The following is a 21,665-nucleotide window of genomic DNA, read 5'->3' as shown; positions in this document are numbered from 1 at the left end:
TTAATTCTTCCAATGGGTTGCATGGATATTTAAAGGTTTATACATGCCGTACACAAGTGAGTGAGCCTTTATTCACTTGTCTAGCACCACGATTGAAATAATAGAGAAGCCAACAGTCTCTTTGGAGGCAGTTTAACAGTGTTGGGAGGATCATTCCACTGATAAGTATATAACCACACACCGAGTGGAGAGCTCTAAAGGGAAGGAACATGCTTCTGTAAGAGAAGCTAGGGACCATGTGCACGATGTCTAGGCCACCATCAGACTTGCATTTAGAGAGGGTGATGGTGGCTGCAGAGTGGAAGTTTGACCAGAGGCAGTGGGTGGGTGCTGGGGAGCCGTTTGGCAGGCTGTACAGGAGTCCAGGCTGGAGAGGGTGCTGGGTCGGATTAAGGGGGTCTGGATGGAGATGGAGCAGGTGACAGATTCTGGAGATATTTAGGTAACAACACAGACAGGACCAGGTGATGGCTTGGACATTCATGGTGAGGGAAAGGAGATTTTCCCAGAGAGCTCCTGGGTCTCTGGCTTCTGGAAATGGGTGGGTGGTAGGGGCAATGTGCTGAGTGAGATAAGGATACTGGAAAGACCCAGATTTGGGAATAAAGGGCATCAGGTCCATTTCAGACTTGTTGGTTTGACATACCTTTACAATATTCAAGGGGGATGTCAAGAAGGCCCTTGAAAATAGGCCAATGGAGCTCAGAGGAGAAGTTCAGGCCTGATCTATAGACCAGGAATGTGTCTACACATAGATGATAACTATGGAGCAAGATAAGATTCCCTCCTGCACCCCCCCCCAAAAAAAAACAAAAAAAACAAGATCACAGAACTAGAAGATGACCCAGAGTGAGTCAGATTTATTATAGGGCATTGGCCAAAATCCAACAACATAATTTTAACCCAAAACTTTTTTCCATGAAAGGACTTTTTATTTGGTGTGGCAGTAGTTATTATGTGACTAGTCTCTTAGGAGTTTACTAGATGCTGAAACAGAGGTTATGTGAAAACAAAATGTTTAAAAGCCCGTTTCTCAGCCTAGGCTTAGAAAAAAACACACAGTTTTTAACCTGGATGCAGTGGAAATACCTCCGACCAAGGAGATCTCCATCCCCCACAGTGCTTTGTCTGGTGGCGACTCACCTCTGAACCTGCCCCCTCTTCAAGACAGCACCACTGCAAAGGGTGGGACCGGGGTGACACGGAGTGTGACATTTGGGTGGCTGCCCCTTTTGTTGCTGCTGTCACTTTGAACCCTGTTTCCTATTCCAGCGATTTTCAACTGGCGTGCCGCAAGAATTTTTAAAACATGCGGCACCTGACCTCGTTTGCCTTGGATTGTCTAATAACAAAGTGACAACAGCCAACACGGTAGTCATCGGTGTGAATAAATCAAAAGTGTATCTACTTTTTGTCAGGTCAGCAAAAAATATAGGTGTCGGTGTGCTGCCACATTTTAATAATTAGTTTATATGCGCCGTGAGATGAAAAAGCTTGAAAAATGCTCCCTGGTCTAGCAAACACTGTATTTCAGTTTTGAAATCTTCTCATCATTGCACCGTTCTTTCCCTCACTAAGGAAATCAAAATGAAAGTGGAGCAAATAAAGAGAAGACGTTAAAAATCTCTCCATTAAAAATAACAGAGTTCCTTCCTTACAAGGGGACGAAATACAATTCTTGTCCCTCGAAGCAACTAATTAGGCGTTTTCTACATCAAGGCAGCATTTGTTGCTCACCTCACAGCTGTAACAAGTGTTAACACCCTGGTACACGTAGGCAAAACAGCATGTGTTTATTCAGAACGTGTGCTAGAGACATGTTACAAATGACCCGCTAAGAACAGTATCATGCCTAGTCTTTAATCTCTGTTTACTTCTGAAATGTAAATACAGAAGTGCTGGATTCAGCTGAAAACAACACCAAAAGCACACAGGTGATTTTCTCTGCCCATGAAGGATATTGGATTGGAAAGACTTCTTTGAGTAGATTCCACGCTCTCAGTTTTCACATAATGAAAGTGAGATGCAGGAAGGTGATGCGCATGCCAAGGCCACCCGTGGGACTAAGTTAGGATGGCACATGGATAGAATCCAGCTCTGTGAGCATTTACGCGGTCACGCTATGGAGATACCTTGCAATTCTGCTGTTAAAATTTTCCCATTTATATATGCATTCAATTAAAAAATTGTGAACACCAGCAACATTGCCATTCTTTTAATATTTTTTATTGATTTTTTACAGAGAGGAAGGGAGAGGGATAGAGAGTTAGAAACATCGATGAGAGAGAAACATCGATCAGCTGCCTCCTGCACACCCCCTACTGGGGATGTGCCCGCAACCAAGGTACATGCCCTTGACTGGAATCGAACCTGGGACCCTTCATTCAGTCCGCAGGCCGACGCTCTATCCACTGAGCCAAACCGGTTAGGGCAACATTGCCATTCTTTAGCCCCAGTGGGTATATATGCTAAGTGTCAATAAAATACAAATGGAATATGGCTTCTCTTCTAAAATAATTCACAATTGAGTCAAGGTGACAGATGTGTCTGTTAATGCAGTGGGATATGTGCTAGAGTAGATGTGCAAACCAATAGCAGTGAAAGCACAGAGGAGAGAACATTCAATGCTCTGGAATCAGAGGACATAATGGTAGGGATCTACAGCCAGGATACGTCACTTGAATTGGATTTGAAGAATGAACAAGCTTTTGCCAAACCCAGAAAGCACTGCGAGTCAGGAGTAGGCAACTCCGGGAAAATCAGGATGAAACAGAACAAAACTGATGCGAGACAGGATGACAAGGACAGAGGAGCGAGGACGTGATCGGGTGTTGTGAGGCTTGGTGACCCTGCCGGTGAGTGTGAACAGGGTCAGCCCACGGCTTGAAGGCCTTGAGCTCTTGTCCCAGGGGCTGAGGTTGCATTAACCATAGGATGATAATAATTAATACGTTCAAGGTGTGGGCATGGAGTCGACCGAGTGTGTATGTTGGAAGAGAATCTGTCCATGGCAGAGAGGAGAGTTGGGAAACCAGTGAAGAAGCACCAGGAACAGCTGTCCTAATGCAATGCATTGTGAGTACAAACCAGAGCAGGGCCGGTTCCTGGCACAGGAGACTGGAGCCCGACGGGGGTCAGGTCTCCAGGCAACTCATGCAAGTTCACGTTCCCGCCACCTGTTTCTCTTGGAGACTTCAGAGGGTCAGGACTCCCGGGCTGAGCTCAGAAAAGCAGCAGCGATACTGTGCCTGGGTCAGAGCGTGTGCTTTTAGAGCGTAGCAGTTCTTTCCCAAGCAGCCTTGGCCATGGAACCCCCAGGCTCAGCACGAGGCAGAAGTGCCTGCAGATGGTCTCGGCATGCAGGTGCCAGCGGGCAGGCTGCCTGCAGCTTTTCAGCCAGCAGGAGGGGCCCGAGCTGTGCACTTGCACTCCCTGTAGATTTTCAAGGAATGAATTTCATGTGAATGGATTCTAGAAAGCTCAGGTGACCTCCTCCCTTTACTTCAGTCAATTTACCTTGAACTTGCCTGAACCCCACACTGCTAACTCGGAGCCGGGGGAAGGAGTGGAGTGATGAAGTTTTGTCTGACAGTAGACACCGTGACCCTGAGCTCTGCGCATTTGAAGGGTCATCACATCTCAGAGCCATCGGAGAGAACATCCTGAGAAGCAGCAGAGCCAGGAGCTGTCAGGGTAATGACAGTGACAGCCAGGACACCCGAACACAGTAACTGGGCAAAGTCTTAGCATCCCCTGTTCTTTGTTCTTCAGAACCTCTTGCGCTTATCTGCCCATTTATAGAGAGGTATGGCCTGGAGTGAGCAGGGAACCCTAAATGCCTCGTTGCGTAGATGTGCATGCTCTGTGGAACCACATCAGGGGCTGGCACTGCCCTGTGTGGGTCTAGAGACAGAGCATTGAGCTGCCTCCCCGATCTCAGGTTGTACTTACCTGTTGGGACATGACTTGTGAGGTTTTGTTTTCAGATATGAAAGCCTGATGGGGGATCAGGTGCCTCTTGTGAATCTTTGGGGCTTGTAACTGGACAACTCTGGGAAAGGCCAGGTGGCTGCAGGTGCCATTTTCCCAGAATGCATTGGTATCTCGTTAGCATTTGATGTTCCTCCAGTAGGATCTGAGGAAGCATTAGAGCAGCCTAGCAGCAAACCCTGACACTAGGGCGGACATCACATAGGACAGGGAAACCTACTCTTGGTTGCTGTCAATGAAACCTCCACCTTTTAAAAATATTTCTGTTTTCATTATTGGAACCTGTTCAATACCTCTGACCACTTTTTTTTTAATTTATCTCTGCAAGCAGAATTTATCTGACAGAACATTTTTTTTTTTAAATGAGGGCAGGCCTATAGCTCAGTTCAATCTGTTTATTTTCCTTTTTTAAAATGATGATTGTACCTCTTATTAGTTTATTTCCTCGTAGCCCTATAGCTGAATACTTTGTGGAAAAGTTCTCTTCTTGGACTCAAGAGCACTTCTTTTAATCTGAGGTTATGGTTGTGTTTTGTAGTAATAATAGAAATGACAGCACTAACTACCATATAGAGAACACTCCATAGGGAGTATCAGGCACCACTCCTGCTACTTGAGATGGTTTGTATTTATTCTTTGGAAACTCTCTAAGGAAAATAATTTTATGGCAACAATTAGCATCCAAGCAACCTGAGGCTGAGGCAAGTTCATGAGGAAGCCCAAACAACCCCCGATGAAGACTCCTGAATCCACTCTACAGTCTACGTAGCATTTTGCTGCCACCCCATTTTGATGTGATAAGTAGAGCTCTGAAAAAAAAGACACATACAGTTAAATCATTATTTAAAATTACGAGCCCACATTGAAGAAACTAGTGGACAATCTAGGGAAGGAATCGCCTATGGTTAGAGGAGGGCCCATGAAGTTGTCTCCGAAGCCATGTTTCTCTAAAGCAGATTGTACTGGTTTACATTGTATTCTTACACATCACTCCCAAAGAAGTATTTTTCTAAAGACCCTTTGTTCACACTTTCTGTAACATTGAGAGAGGATCCATTGTCCATATGAGTGAATATCATTTTTCTCATGACTATTGTTAATTTGGGATATTTTGGGAGGCTGATGGAGATGGAGGACACTTAAAAAACTCCCTTTGTTGTAATGAAGTCCAGTATCCCCTTTGGTATGTGAGTGATGTTTTCGTTCTATGACTGTGGACATTTTTTTTTTACTTTTTTTTAAATTTCTTTATTGATCAAGGTATCACATATTTGTCCTCATCCCCCCATTCCCATCCCAAATCCCTCCCCATGCATGTCCCCACCCCCCTGTTGTCCGTGACCACTGGTTAGGCTTATATGCATGCATACAAGTCCTTTGGTTGATCTCTCCCCCTTACACCCACCCTCCCCTACCTTCCCTCTGAGGTTTGACAGTCTGATCAAAGCTTCCCTGTCTCCAGGTCTGTTTTTGTTCATCAATTTATGTTGTTCATTATTTCCCCTAGATGAGTGAGATCATGTGATACTAGAAATACCCTTATAAGAACCGAAAATGAGACAAGCAATAATGGTTATGCTGAGAGGCAAATGAATCAGTCTGTAGTGAGTTTCTTTCTGGGACAACAGTTCTTTTGAGTCCCAATTTCAATGTCAAACAGTTCCTTATGTGTACATGTCAGCAATGATATTTCAGTTCTGGATGGTGGACAAATGGTGGTAATGCAAGTCCAACCCTCTCTGGTTTGGTCCTGGGCAACCTGCAGAGATGCACAGCTGCTGACTGCTAGTATGGCAAGGCGTCATCAGCGTCTTCCATCTCTGGACTGTTTCTCTTCTGTCTTCATGGCTGGAGCAGTCCTGTCAATTCCTCTCTGTTGCAGGAATCCACATGGTCTTGGAGGTGTTTTCTGAAAATATGCAAACATATTCTCGACCAAAAGTTAATAAAGGAATCCTTTCCATAAATTTGACATGGGATCCTTTTTCATTTTTTGCCCAAACGATTTTCCTTTGGCTTGTTTTGACACCATGTATGTTTTTCATGGGTGTCTTGCTGTTAGCATTTTAAATGAAAGTTAATTTTCTAAAGTAAACATTTTCTAGATGTAATTTACTTACAGGATATTTTTCCTTACATGATATTCTTCTACTATACCCCCTTTTTTATTTAAATATTAGGAGGCTTTTGGAAATTTTATAATGTAGTCTTGATAGCTTTTAAATTTTAATTTTTTGCACTAAAATATGACTGCTTTAGGTTCATTACATGTTACACAATTTTACCATGAGATGAACTACCAATAAAAAATTTAGTAACACTTTAGGAACAGCTTTTTGTCCAGTACCATTAATTTTTCTAGTATATTCGCTTACTTCAATTAGCCAATTTAAATTAGTCTGAGAACTTGACTACTATTTTACTGTCAAATTTAATACTCTAACAGCAATCTTCATTTTTACTGTGCATACCCAAATTTTTGGCCTCTTTTTTTCCTTCGAAGACTGCCAGCATGGGTTTTGCCAGAATGTCCCGGAACACAGCTATTTCATCTAAATTATTTAGTAGTTGTGAAAATAAAGTCAGTTCTGAAAGCTGTCTTTTCTTATACATAGCCAAGAAGTTTGGTATGAAAAGCTGACCTTCAATGGCAACTATGCTGCTTGAAGGTCTAGAAAAGAGGAAATGACCCACAATAGATCATAGACTAATTCATCCTCACAGAGGATTCCAAATGCCCAGTGTGCCTTCTTCCCCTTTGGGGTCTCATGCTTCTACCCAAAGCGCCCCTGATCCAAAGAGGCCCCTCCTTTTGCCACTACTGTGGAATGATACCAATACTGGGCTTAGAGGAGGAAGCCAGAGATTTCATTCTCTGATACCCATTAACTGTGAGTCCTTTGGGGCGGGGGAGGATATTTCTCTAACTCTTCTTTCCCATTTGTAAGATAACAGTAATAAAACCACCCTGTCTATATAAAAGGGCTATATTAGACAATGTATATAAAATTTATTCCACTAAAAGAAAATAAATAAGATGCAAAAATTCATATCCACAAGGCATACAATCTGATTGGGAGGATTTCCTTTTATAAAGAAACATATTGTCCTAAATAATTTTGGTCTGGTAGAAGAGAGCAGTGTGACATGTGACACGTGAACCATGATTTGATGATTTTACTCTTACCTAATGTAGAGTAATGTTGATTCCCACACAGTCACAAGCCCTCCCCCACTATGTCACAATTCATCCTTGAAGCAACTTAATACAGCAGTCCTAAAGAAATATATGGTCCTGGCCGGTGTGGCTCAGTTGGTTGCCCGAAATGTTGCTGGTTTGATTCCCAGTCAGGGCACATGCCTGGGTTGTGGGCTAGATGCCTACTAGGAGGTGTTCAGGAGGTGACTGATGGATGTTTCTCTCTCTCTCCCTCTCCCTTCTTCTCTCTCTAAAAATCAATAAAAACCTATTTTTTAAAAAATAAATATCTAAACCTTAGGCTGCATCCAGATTGATACAAGATGTGTATGTGTGTGTTTTCTTTGTGGTAAAATCTACATGACATAACGTTTACAGTTTTAATGAATTTCAATACAGAGTTCTGTGGCATTAAGTTCGTTCACATTTTTGTGAAACTATTACCACCCTGTATCTCCAGAAGTTTATCAACTCCCCCAATTGAAACTTTGTACTCATCATTTCTCCCTCCCCATAACCCCTGGTAATGACCCAGAGTACATATTTTAATGTACTAGCAGTAGTGGATAAAATAATGCTAACTGCTCTAACAAATAATGGCTCAAAGCTATTTGATTCTATAAAATAGAAAAAGGATGTTCGTGAGTGAAGACAGTTCTTCTCCCAGCTCTTCTCCAGAATTTGTGCAAAGTTTGCTTCCTCCATCATTAGTATATGGCTTTCCAGCTCACCATGCTTACCTGCCTCAAGCCCACAGCTGTAAGAAGAGAACATGAAGGAAGCCATACAGGCAGGGCAAAAGTAGGTTTACAGTTGTGAGTATGTGAAACAAACAGTTTATTCTCGTACTAGAGGCCCAGTGCACGAAATACATGCACGGGGGCGGAAGGGGGGCTCAGCCTAGCCTGCACCCTCTTGCAATTGGGGACTCCTCGGGGGATGTTCGACTGCTGGTTTAGGCCCAATCCTACAGGGATCCCTGCGGGATTGGGCCTAAACCAGCAATTGGACATCCCTCTCGCAATCCGGGACCGCTGGCTTCTAACCACTCTCCTGCCTGCCTGCCTGATCACCCTTAACCACTCTGCCTGCCTGCCTCATTGCCCCTAACCACTCTGCCTGCCTGCCTGATCACCCCTAACCACTCGCCTGCCTGCCTCATTGCCCCTAACCACTCTGCCTGCCTGCCTGATCACCCCTAACCACTCACCTGCCTGCCTCATTGCCCCTAACCACTCTGCCTGCCTGCCTGATCATCCCTAACCATTCACCTGCCAGCCTGATTACCCCTGGCCTCTGCCTGACTGCCTGATCACCCCTAATCGCTCGTCTGCCTGCCTGATTGCCCTAACCACTTTGCCTGCCTGCCTGATCACCCCTAACCACCTCAGCCTCGGCCCCTGCCACTGTGGCTTCATCCGGAATGATGTCCGGAAGGTCGTTCGGCTGTCTGGTCTAATTAGCATATTATGTTTTTATTATTATAGATTATTATTTATTGATTATTATTCCCCATATGAACAATTGTAAACCTACTTTTGCCCCATCCTGTATGTGTAGTTTTTCTAGGCTAGCCTTAGAGTCAGCACACATCACGCACACTCAAACCCATTGGTTAGACTCAGTCACATGGCCGCATTTAGACTTCAGGGGGGCTGGGAAGTAGAGTCCATGAAGAATAAATGGGTTGAGGATGAGCCAGCCAGTCCCTGCTGTGTCAGTCAAAGTGATTTTAGAGTTAATATATATGCCCAGGAATCACCATTCATTCCCTTCAAATTTTGTCTTTCTCTTTTTGGAAGCCTAACTTGCCCTGGCAGAAAAAAATAATAAGTTTCATTCTACATATCTCCCAAAACCAAATAAACCCAAATGGCAAAATTAAAACCTACATATAATTCCACGGAGGGGTAAGAGATGTTATCTATAAATAGAAATGTTAAGAAACAGTTGAGTGGGTTAGAAGGATTTTCCTCTTCACCCAATCAATTATATGAAGCCAATGAGGGCATAAAGGTCTAAAATCATGTGTGTCTTTAAAGAGTAGTTTAGTAGTTCTTGTTTCTCACATGTCCATAGGGTTTGTTTTCTCTTAATAAGTATATAAATCCCAGCATGATCAGCAGATTGATTCATTTGTTGGGAACCACTGAGGAAGTTTTAATTGGGAAATGAGTTGAACACCTGTAGGTGGTGCTTGAAGAACAAGGCAAGGAGACGTGTTGTTGTTTCTGCACAGAAGGGGACCCACTTCCATTTACTAATTGCTCTTAACGTAACCACAGGAGCTCATGCTCCACACACATCAATACTTAGCATCTGCCTTTTCCTTATGTACAATGAAAGGAAATGCAGAAATGCATTTGTGGGCATTACTGGCAAAGACCAATTTGTAGAATAATTGAAACCTTGATTTTCTGTCATTAGCTGGAAGCTTATGAAATGCATTCCAGATGTTTCTTCTTATTTTAATAGCTCTGTGTCATAAGGTTTAAATTCAAATGTATAAAGTGTCAAAGGGAAAATACTTTAATATTCAAGTTTCATGGAAATGGCACAAACTCGAACTCCCCAGTCACCCTGCAACATTCACTTGTAGGCCCTCAGTTTGTTTCCCATAGTACATCTCAGAGATCTTGGATTATGTCTCAGAGTCAACATTAAGTAAGGAAGCAACCTTTTTTCTACCTCACTACTCTTGAACATTAAGTAAGGTTTGGGCTAAAAGTAGGGATGTTGGAATAATCTTTCGCTATAACTTTGATTTCCCAGGGAACGAGCATTGAATACGACCCAGCCTGGGTCCCTTCAGCTCACGGTGGGGAACCTGAAGCCAGAAGCCATGTACACCTTCCGCGTGGTGGCCTACAATGAGTGGGGGCCGGGGGAGAGTTCGCAACCCATCAAAGTGGCCACTCAGCCTGAGTGTGAGTATGAAAAGGGAAGGGTGGCATTTGGGAAGTGTTTATCTTCTCCAGCCATATCCTTGAATACTTTCATAGAAATTTCTTGAGAAAATGGAAGGAAGATCTTTGAAGCAATGTATTTAACTCAAGGATTTTTAAAGGTAAGATCACTGTTAACAAAATGGCCTCCCCACTTGGGCCATGTCTCCTTACTGGCAAATTAACAACTACGAAGGCCTAATCCTTCCATACAGTCTATGTATTTACTTCCTATGTGACTGAGTGACTTACTCTACCTGCCAGTACTGCATAGTCAACATGGGGTTTCAGCTTCCTCCGTTGGTTTTTTCAGATTTCCCAAGTTTGTCTATGAGAATGGAGCATCAAAGGTAAAATAACGATGGCAAAGGACTTCTCAATGCAGGATCTTAGTAAACTTAACCATGCACCCATGCCCTCAATTAGCTCCCAAGTAGGAATCAAGACTCAAGAAATGTACAGAGATGGTCCCTGTTGTGCAATCACACTGTCTGCTAACAAACTGCTCTACTGAGCTGCGTGATCACAGAGGGAAGCAGCTCAGTGTTCTTTGGCCAACTTATAATTCAGCGATCTCTACCTTTATAAAGGAACAGCCCCATGCCGTACCTTTGAAAAATACTTCTGATCTTACAAAATGTTGATCTCTACTAAATTTCTAGTGTCATTTTGAAAAGATTGATGAGTGATGAGCAGTTTGCCAGCCTTATTTTATTTAAAACAAAATGTTGAAGAAGAGAGAGCAGGTGCACTCAGATATGTCGTCTGGGTGCTGGTCTCATGCTCCACATTTGGCAGCATCTCCATTCTTTCTTCCACTTGGTGACCGCTACAAAGGCAAGATGATAACAAATTGGGAGGTGGGAGAGGAGTGGGCCAGCAGCATAAGTCTTAGAAATATTTGCCTCACAGTAATAAAACCTCAGGAAGCATAATGATGTACAGGTTGCAGACAATATTTAGGGAATGCAGAGTTGCAGGCAGAACTCTCTAAGTAATTTGCAGGACTAAGACGCTGCAGTAAGACATGAAATCACACTCCAGGCATGACCCCTCTGACCTCGGGTCCTCATGCAATTTCTCTGGTCATGTACCCATAAAGTTGGTCCCACTCCCAGGTTTCTGTTCTTAAGAATGTTTTGTTTTGTTGGCTGTTTGGATTTAAGTCCCTAGGTAATGTCAATTTCCACTTCAAGGTGTCTCTAGTAACATACTATTTGTGTCATCAATTTCTTTATTGACTTACTCTTCATAAATCACATGCTCTATGGAATCAATAACTTTTATAAATAGGTGCTATTTTTAATCTATAAAATTAAATAAAAAGAATTAGGTCAAAATATACATTTTCAAAAATGGTATATGCTATGTTGTCTACAGAAAGACTGTTTAAAAACCCATCAAAAGTTCTCTAAAGAAAAATCGTGTCTAGTTTTCTAGTGGCAGAACTTAAAAGCATGTTCATTTTCAAAAGACCCAGTTTCTCTGATTCTTTACTTCCTAATCCATAATGGTATGCCTGGAATTGTTTTAGCGTACTTTTCAGGGCTGACTGGCCATAAATACATTTCTGATAAAAATCCTAGGTAGTCAGCCTCGCTTTCTAATACTGAGCACCATTATTTTTTCTTCTGTAGGTACCAGTTTCTAAGTATCCAGTTTAGGAGATCAGTTAACAGCGGTGTTTTTTTGTTGTTTGTTTGTTTGTTTGTTTTAAACTCACTTTTTATAGCAAATTTCCATGACAAAGGACAAGAAAGTACTTTCTGTTTTGGCAGTGACTAATTTTAATGCTTTATTTCATTAAAAAAATTACTCAGGATTCAATATTTTCTGCCATTTTTTTGTATTCTTAATTTTAAAAAAAATCAGTCAGTGATTATTTGTATCACACTTAGCTTTATAAAAGAAAAACAATGACATAAATCATTATAATTACATTAATGAACATCTAGTATGTTCCTAATACTGTTCCATGCTGTCTGGGGCACATTAAAACACACACACACATATGTATGTAATGAAGCAACAGCACTAATGGATATCAGCAGTTTCTTGGGGAAGCAGATATTCTAAATATGTAACAATAACAGAACAACTAAAGTAAGGAAACTTGTAAGAAGATGTTAAATGAAATATTGCCAACTGAGGCATAGAATGGCTGTGGGCCCATTACCTGTGATGGCTGAGGCATAGTATCTAATTCCTTTTTTATGCCTAAATCATATCATGCCCACCTCCTCTAATAATCACTTTATTATAAAGACAGCTGCCTCAGTCATGATATATCATCCATTCCTTCTCATTCAAAACGCAGTGTGAGAATCTGTGCAGAGGATTCCACTGGGCGCTGGTCTCTGTCAGCATTTACTTTGCTTTAAAATGACATAAATGATGATAAGGCAAAAAATAGAAACTACATGCCTGGCTGAATAAAATATGGGGCTCATTGGTAGTGTTGTCTTATGTAAGTTATCTTTCCTTCAGAAAATGAAAACGGAGAATCCTGCCTTAGAAGCATGAAGGGGCCTTGAATTTTTTTCATTAAGGACAGTGATAATGGCCTTAGAATGCTCACTATATTTTGGCCTTTCACCCCAGCCTTGTGTTATCAAATCATCTCTGTTTGTACCACTGTGGATGGAGTAAGAATTCTTTCCTCTGCAGCCATTGTTCATTTGCACAGTGACCTGATTCTACTTCAGTGAGGATTGCCATTGGAAAATTCTTTTTTTTTTTCTCTTGCTGAGTAAACAGGTAGATAGGAACAATTCTGCCAAAACAGTACATTATTAGAGTATCCTTTACACCTTCCAAAACAGCCAACTCCTTCAATTCATGTTGAGTAAGAGTACTGTGCAGCTCTCTTGCTGTATTATTACAGACGTTAGGATAAATAAATTATATGGTCACGATTAATAGGTATTGCATGTGTATTTTATCTTCTGTTGTTAACACAAAGTGCCATTTTGGTGATTTAAAAATATTTCTAGCTTAAGGAACACTTCATTTTCTCCAAGCCTGCTCAATCCTGCACCCACTGCTGATGGAGATGGAGCGTTCTAGAGACCCAGTGTTTATTTCCTATTGGCCCCTCCCTTCTCCTCTCCTCCTTTTTTCTTCTCCTTCTTCTCCCTCTCCCTCTCTCCTCCTTTCTCTATATTCCCCTCCCCGCTCTCTCTAGAACTCTCTCAACTTCTTTCTGCGTTTCTAGAAGAAGTGCAAAGGCTGATTTTGTTATTTAGCTAGAATAACAGAATTTAGAGGCAAGAGGAATGGGGGCACATTTCCATCATTATTTCTCTCCCTGACAAAACGATCTTATCTTTTGAAAACGGCTCTCGTGTGGGTATGCATTTGGGGGCTCCTTTTATCACTCTTTCCCCCAATATGATGTAGTAATTGTACACTGAAATTGCATTGCTTTTATACAAATTGAATTCAAGTTTTCCATATTATTTGAAAGTATCAACTCTATTATGAAGACCATATTCTCAATAAATAAATACTGATGGAAAATATGTCTGAAATACAAATCAGCCAGTAACTCCAAAAGCGCATGCATTTTGTAATAATCATTTAAAGAGATCAACAGCCCAAGACCCAGTTTATGAAATAATCACCCAGAATAGAACGGCTTGATTTATAGAAAGGTTTGTGTCCCCTGATTCTATCTTCCTTTTGCTAAACCCTTGCTACCTCCCCTGCCTTTATGGCATATAATTTCTCCAGTGTATTATCAGCAGGATTTAAGTCCCTGCCTGCTTAAGACTTGTCTAATCTTTTCACACCACATGTGGAGAATTTTTGAATTATTATGCGGGGTCCTTTAAGATGCTGTTACGGCAGTGTTATCACGAACGATGTAAAAACGGGCCACAAATGGCTGGAGGCTTGAGTTAGAATGGGAAGCCTGTTTGCTAGGCCACAACCCAATTATCCACAAAACCTTTTTATATTTCCGAGTTGTAAGTAATATTCTTAGTCTATTCTATTCTTTACGCTGAAAAGATGCGTGAAAGCCACCCCTAAGTCAGATGGCTTTAGAATACATTAGCTAGAGGAATAGACATGTTTACTTTGCTCCTCCTGCCACGGATTATTTTTCTCCAATTCCAACAGGGCCCTCACGCGATGGTGGTTATGGAGAGAGCTAAGACGTCTTTGAATATTATGTCTCCAAAATGTACTCCTTGTATCTTAGGGCAAGTTTCTTAATCCTGGAGGCCCCATTTTTCTCAACTTCTAATTGGAGATGTTTTTTACTCCTCTTCCTCCCAGGAGGTGGACGTGAGATGGGATGAAATGGGAAGCCCCTGAGTCTTAGCTGCATCTAGTAGGCACTCGATAGAAGTCCCCTGCCCCTAACAAGGTTCCTGGAAACTTAATTCCAACTGTCCTGCACTTGCAAACACAGTGGTGACTCAGCAGGCAAATCACCAAGGTAAAAAGGCTCATATAATACCTATCGACAGTTTAGAACTGGCTTGATTGCTATGTAACAAGCCACTTATAGATGTTTATTACTTTGCCCCTAATTATCTCCTCCCTATAATTTAGCAGGCTATTATAGACTGGGTTGTTTTCTAGTTTTACCGAATGCACATCTTTCTATCCCTACCTACATGTGGAAGTTTTGTGATCAGAAAACACTCTGTCCCATAAAATGTATCACAGCATTGCCTTTTTGTGAATCGCTGGTTGGTTAGAAGATGCAGGTAGAATCTGATCTGTACTTAATGTGTGGCAGAGATACTAAATATCATTTATACTTATTTCATCATGATTCTATAAATTAAGCAAATCAAGTAAATTACAGTTCTGTCCAGCTCATTTTTTAACCACTTGAGCTGATTTCCAGTTATTAACTGCACTGCCTGGAGATTTGAGTGAATATTTGGGGTGACTATGGTGACAAAGTTGACTGTGAACCAATCAACAATGGTCCAGTTGGTTGGTACATGGCTTTAGGTTAATAGTAGAAAGAAATAAAGATAAGCACTGACATTCCACCTAAGTTTGGGACTAACAAGCCACACTTATCTAGTTAAATTTAAGTGTGCAGAAATAAAATTAAATTTAAAATTTAATTCCTCAAGCATACTAGAGGCATTTCAGCTATTAAATAGCACTTAAAATTTAAATAGGTAGAAACTAAAATTTCAATTCTTTAGTCTTATTAGCCACATTTCAGATGTTCATATATGATTCTTGCCTACCATATTATACAACTCAGACAAGGGGTCCATCATTGGAGAAAGTCCTCTTGACAGAAGTGATCCAGACACTGAACTAGTAAAGGAGAGAATAAAACAAGTCAAATAATGTCCTGACTCTCCAGGAATTACTTTAAGTAGAACTCACTAAGACATATTTAACAGATGAGTCCCCTGAGAATATTGAAAAGTGTGTTATTCATTGAATTAATGTAAAATGTTTATTTTTAAAAACACCAGATAATCTGGATCTGAACATATCCTCTGGTTAGTTACGTAAAGTTCCATAAATATTTTTCAAGTTAAAAAAAGAAAAGAAAAAGAAAGGATCTTTCAAATCACGAAAATGAAGGACAAAGATCACGTGTTGCTCGAGATAAGTAGTAGAACAGCATAAGTTCAGTTTCCCTCAGTTTTTACTCTCTCACTGTTATTCTCGTTTCTTTTGAGCACCAAGCATAATTCAGGCTTCTTCCATTGGTATCACCAAACATCCAGAGCAGCTGTCTGCTTGATGAGAAATAGAAAGTAAAAAAAGCTAATGCACTTGAAACCTGTGTTATTTCATTAACCAATGTCACCCCAATAAATTCACTATTTTTTAAAAGAAAGGAAAAAAACTATTTCTCACTGATAACAGGTAGTACAAAGAAAGAGGACATGCAAGTGTCATAATAATGGGAAGTTTTCAGGAAATATGGCTATCTAGCTAGGGACATAGAGGTACCCAAAGTAGGTTTGTTTGAGGTTTAAATGCCTACTTTGATTATACCCTATAAAAATGAAAGTAGGTTGCTTGCTAAACTGAATTAGAGCAAAAGAGAGCTTGAGCATCTTCAGGGATATTATCATCCAGCCAGCGGGGGCAGCCGAGTCAAACTCTTCTCCAAAGACAAAACAGCTGAGCTGAGCCTTCCTGGGGCACTCTCTCAGTTACATCTGATATTACGGGAAGCTGGTGAAGGTGACTAATGAATAAAGACAGGAAGAGACTAGGGCAGTGGTCGGCAAACCGCGGTTCGCGAGCCACAGGTGGCTCTTTGGCCCCTTGAGTGTGGCTCTTCCACAAAATACCACGGCCTGGGCAAGTCTGTTATGAAGAAGTGGCGTTAGAAGAAGTTTAAGTTTAAAAAATTTGGCTCTCAAAAGAAATTTCAATCGTTGTACTGTTGATATTTGGCTCTGTTGACTCATGAGTTTGCCGACCACTGGACTAGGGCATTTTGACCACATATGTATTTATGCAGTCTCTCATCATGAGAGCCCTTTTTTACCTATGCAACCTATGGGCATTTACTGAACACCTACTAAGTGTCAAGGCTTCTATAAGCTGTTGGAGATCGAAAGTAAAATAAGGTGGACAGGATAATGTCAAAGAAATTAGGAATGAAATGTTTGATGAAAATATATCGGGAAGATAAATTGTTCTGAATCATACTGTGGAATCAAATTGATTTTCTGTTTATTTATTTATTTTTATTTTTTTTAAATATATTTTATTGATTTTTTACAGAGAGGAAGAGAGAGGGATAGAAAGTTAGAAACATCGATGAGAGAGAGACATCGATCAGCTGCCTCCTGCACGCCCCCTACTGGGGATGTGCCCGCAACCCAGGTACATGCCCTTGACCAGAATCGAACCTGGGACCCTTCAGTCTGCAGGCTGACGCTCTATCCACTGAGCCAAACCGGTTAGGGCTGATTTTCTGTTTATTTTAACCTAAAGTTAGGAGTACAGGGTCGTTATATGTTTTAGTATGAAATATAATACTGCATTTTTATGTTTTAGTATGTTTTACTATGAAATATGATAGTATATTTTTAAACTATCACATCAAGAAATTTATAGTTGACTAACCTAATGTAATACCCAACAAAAATTAAGTAAAACTCATGTCGTTATCTTATGGATTCTTTTACCTGCAGATTATATTCTGTATGCTGTAACATATAGTAAATCTCATGTGCTATACAAAAGGACAATAATGTGACTTTAATTATCGTCCTCTAACTTCAATGTTCCTGCATCATTATATTGTTTTAATAAACATATCATGTCTATTTAGTAGGAAGATACCTAGGGAGATAAATGCATAATGTTCCCTATTCTATGAAAACTCTTCTCTCTCTCAACCCAATCTTCCCACCTTGGGAAAACCAGATCACATCTAATAAAGCAGTTGAGTTGGGTCAGAATTTCAGACTACAGAACACTTGTCAGGTTCAGGGGATTGCCCTGGGTTGAAATTGAAAGCTTTTAAGTTGATAATACACAATTACTGCTTCAGATCATAGTTCTTGAAATCTGAGTCCAGAGGTTGCCATCAATGTCTGAGAGGAAATGATAATAGGGTTTTTATCAACTATATGCCAAATGGTGGAACTCGTAGAACATGGTGACATGGTCAGTGCAAGTGACCTGCCCCTTACCACCTTACTTACCCTCATAACCAGTGTTCCAGATCTTCCAAGTGAAAGGGGATTAACAACAATGACTCAGAAGTCAGGCTGCACTTGAATTCTGCCTCTTTCACTTACCTGCTAGCTGGGGTAAGTTGGCTTTGCTAACTCACAGTGTCGTCCTATGTAAAATGGAACTATCTTTCAGGAATGTTGTAAAGCCTAAGAGAAAATCTGTAAAATGGGACACAACAGTGCACTCTCAACTGCTTATTCTGATGATCAAATGAGGTAAATACTGTAAAATACTTAGCGTATTCTCTGGTACATTATCAGCCCTCAATAAAAGCTATCTCCTATAATTGTTCATTCCTCCATTGCTGGATTCTAATTATTTATCATGCAATTGTGCTGTTCCTTAACACTGCAGGTAATTTGTTCATTTCTGTCTCTATGTTTTTCATGTGTTTGAAATTTACTCCTTCTTTAGGCTATTTCATAAGGCTCTTCTATTTCTACTTTAAGATTTTAGTTAAGATTTCTAAGAGCAGAAAGCCTATTTTGGCTAATTCACCACATTGGTCAATATGTTAGTCTGCATAAGTTCACCTTACACTTTCCAAATTTTGAACCTTATCTTGTCTCATTCATTTAACAAATATTCCTTGTTTCCCCAATGGGCTATCCTGTATTTCTCAGCACTGGGAACCTAGCAGTAAATAAAGACAAAGTATTTATTCTCAAGGGGTTTATATTCTAGTGATAGGTACATTAAACAAAATTAAATGATGCAGAAGAATATAGCAGCTTAAGGGGATATGGAATGAGGAGGATAGAGGTGATTGTACAAGGCGAAATCAGGAAAGTCTTTTTGAAGGAGGAGCATTTAAGGGGATCTCTAAGTGAATTTGGTGGCATGCCAACAAAGATCTTGGGCAGAGACATTTCAGGCAGAGCAAATAGCAAGAGCCAAGACCCAGGAGATGGGGAGGAGGAAGAGTGGAAACATGAGTGAGCAGGCAGCAGGGCCCAGCTGTGAAAAACCTTCAACCCATGCTAAGAAACATTGATTCATTTCTCCGTGCAGCGGCATCTACCCAGGAAGGGGGGCATGATCCAATTTTCATTTCTCACATGGAAGCAAGGCGACTCCAGAGAAAGTGAATGTGGTTTCGTCAAGAGTCACTCAAGTTTTGGTGGGACTTGTGGAGGTGTTGAGAACTGGTGGAATTTGGGATACCTTTGGAAAATGGGGACAAGTCTTGCTGCTGCATGTGGGATGGGAGAAAAGACAAGGGCCATATTTATTCCTTGATTTTAGGCCTCAGAAACTGAGTGAATTGTGGGATTATTGTTGGGGTCAGACACTGAGTAAGGAGCTGTCTGGGAGGGTGTGTGGTGAGGGAGGGGAGTGCTATGGGGGATAAGTCAATGATTCCTTTTTTTTTTTTTTTTTACTTTAGAGTATTAAATAGATTCAGGTTTTATTTATATAGTGAGACAATGAGCTCACATAAGGTGCCCAATATTTTGAATATAAAACTAAAAGCAAATGCCACAAACTGCTAGGCCATGGCCAATGCAATGCACCTTTCAGCTTCTAATAGTGTCCAACTGAGCAGTTGTTGGACAACATGGGCGAATTCCCATGTGGTAAACTGTAGGACATCTGTGCCCTCTACGCCCCTCGGGCATGCACGGCAGGGATACATGCAGTGCCATGCACAGAAGACACTCAAAGGTGTATTCATCACAGAGCAGTCGCCTTCTTAGAAAGGCTCCGGCAGGCCAGTGACATGTAATGTGATGTGGCTAACACCACAGAAAGGAGAATTGACGAAAGGAGGCCTCGGGTCTGCAGCCCAGTCTTCCAGCTGCCAAGATTTTCCAATGAACCATTCCAAAATGGGCAAGGTAGTGCCAAGATAAGTATTAGCTGAGAATCAGCTTGTTTTCCAGTACGTACTTAGCCTGTGTTCATTAAACAGGAGGCTGGATTCAATGGGATGTCTGTGCGGGGATGATCCAGAGTGAGAATCACTTTATGGCTCCGAGATGCATCAGAATTTTACTGGCAGAAGCCTAGTTCAGGCTTAAACAAAGGCTGCAGAACTAAGGAAGAGTTTGCCTTTGGACTCATCACATCCCTTTTCACTACCCTTTTCCCCGTCTTGTGGTCTTATATCCTCCGTTAACTCAGGACACCCAGAAGCCAAAACGATATCTGAAAAATAATGTTGAATCCACACATCCTTTTGTGATTGTTGATTCAAGTCACTGAATTTTAAAAGGAATAAACTTGGAATTCAGAGAGGTTAAGGCAAATCATAGGATGGTTAGTTCAGTGGTCGGCAAACTCATTAGTCAACAGAGCCAAATATCAACAGTACAACGATTGAAATTTCTTTTGAGAGCCAAATTTTTTAAACTTCTTCTAACACCACTTCAAAATAGACTCGCCCAGGCCGTGGTATTTTGTGGAAGAGCCACAGTCAAGGGGCCAGAGAGCCGCATGTGGCTCGCGAGCCGCAGTTTGCCGACCACTGGGTTAGTTCATGGGTGGGAACCCCAGGCCTATGCCTAGTGTCCTAATTCAGAGTTGTTTATGTGTCTCATCTACTGTTTCAATAAAGACACCTATCATATTGGGTTTAATGCTAATCCAATATGACTTCATCTTAGTTTATTGAAGTCAAAGATCTTTCTGGGTACATAGAATTTTTTTTTGCGGGAGGACACTCTTCAAACTAGTACATATACTACCCTACCAATCAGACATATTGTTAAAGTAAGATGACAAGTAATCATATTAAGGCAAACTATGAAATTTAAAAATAATGATAAAAATAAATATTTATTTACCCTTTATTATGAAGCTTTTTATTTTTCATTTTAAAATAATTTCAGTGATTGTTGCTCAAGCAGAGAAATATTTTAAAAAATTCCTAAAGTCCTTAAAAATCATATTTGATATGTTTCTACCTTTGTTCTTTTTGAAATTCTAATGCCGGCTTGTATGCTGTAGGACGGAGCACTTTCTGAATATTAAGGGCTGCACACTGCTCAGGTGACCCTCAGGGAACCAAGGAATCATTTGAATAACAGAGTTTGCAGAAGCCGCCAGTGAGAGCTCTTACTGACACCGACCACATGCTCCGATTTTTACTGGGTGACCTTCGGTTGATAAAAACCCCATAATCACTTCCTCCCAGACATTGATGGTAACACCCTGACTCTGATTTTAACAGCTACAACCTGAAGCAGTAATTGTGTGGCATCACCTTAAATTCTTTCAACTTCAGCCATAGCAATCCCCTGCACCTGTCAAATATCCTGGGGGCAAGAAATATGGCTCAACCCAACTCCTACCTTAGATGTGACAAAATTAAATGGGACGGAGATAATAGTGTGAGAGTGGGGATTCCAACCTAGCATAACATTTCTACCACAATGCTGAAGTGTGACAAAGTGTCTGTGTGTGTGTGCGCGCGCGCATGTGTGTGCATGTTCAAACTAAGATTAGCCTTGATTATTTCAGGGAAATGGAAAAATAATTAGTTGAAAGTTAACTGCCTTTTAACAATTCTTCAATGAGTTAAAATACTTTTTAGGTAAGAAAGTATTGCCATGCCAGGGTTAGTTTTAAAAAAACCCCAACATATTTGAGCTTCATCCAGTCTGAGTGAGTTGTGCTAACTGTTGTGCTGAGGAACATGCTAGGCACATAATTTGAACTCCTTGTTATAAATCACTTACTTGATCTTAACCCTCAGTCCACTGTGTTGATTCAAAGCCCTCTCCTACTACCTAATAATAATTATTACTTCCATTTTCAGGGGGGGGGGGGGCAATTGACTTATAGTTCAGTCTAAGCACCTCTGAAAATGTTTAGGACTCCCAGAAAAAAATTGATGC

The 21,665-nt window shown here is 40.9% G+C and overlaps 1 protein-coding gene across 4 annotated transcripts in view; it reads left to right on the top strand.

Moving 5' to 3' along the window:
• Positions 1–21,665, top strand: part of DCC (DCC netrin 1 receptor) — a 983,595-nt gene that overhangs the window by 705,247 nt on the left and 256,683 nt on the right. For all 4 annotated transcript variants that reach the window (XM_080683404.1, XM_080683403.1, XM_080683405.1 and 1 more), the window contains exon 9: positions 9,962–10,116. In XM_080683404.1, the coding sequence (XP_080539530.1) occupies positions 9,962–10,116 (155 nt within the window). The remainder of the gene's footprint in view (positions 1–9,961; positions 10,117–21,665) is intronic.

Source organism: Plecotus auritus, assembly GCF_963455305.1.
Source record: "Plecotus auritus genome assembly, chromosome: 8".
In the NCBI taxonomy this organism is placed as follows: Eukaryota; Metazoa; Chordata; class Mammalia; order Chiroptera; family Vespertilionidae; genus Plecotus; species Plecotus auritus.
This window is presented reverse-complemented; position numbering and strand designations above follow the sequence as displayed.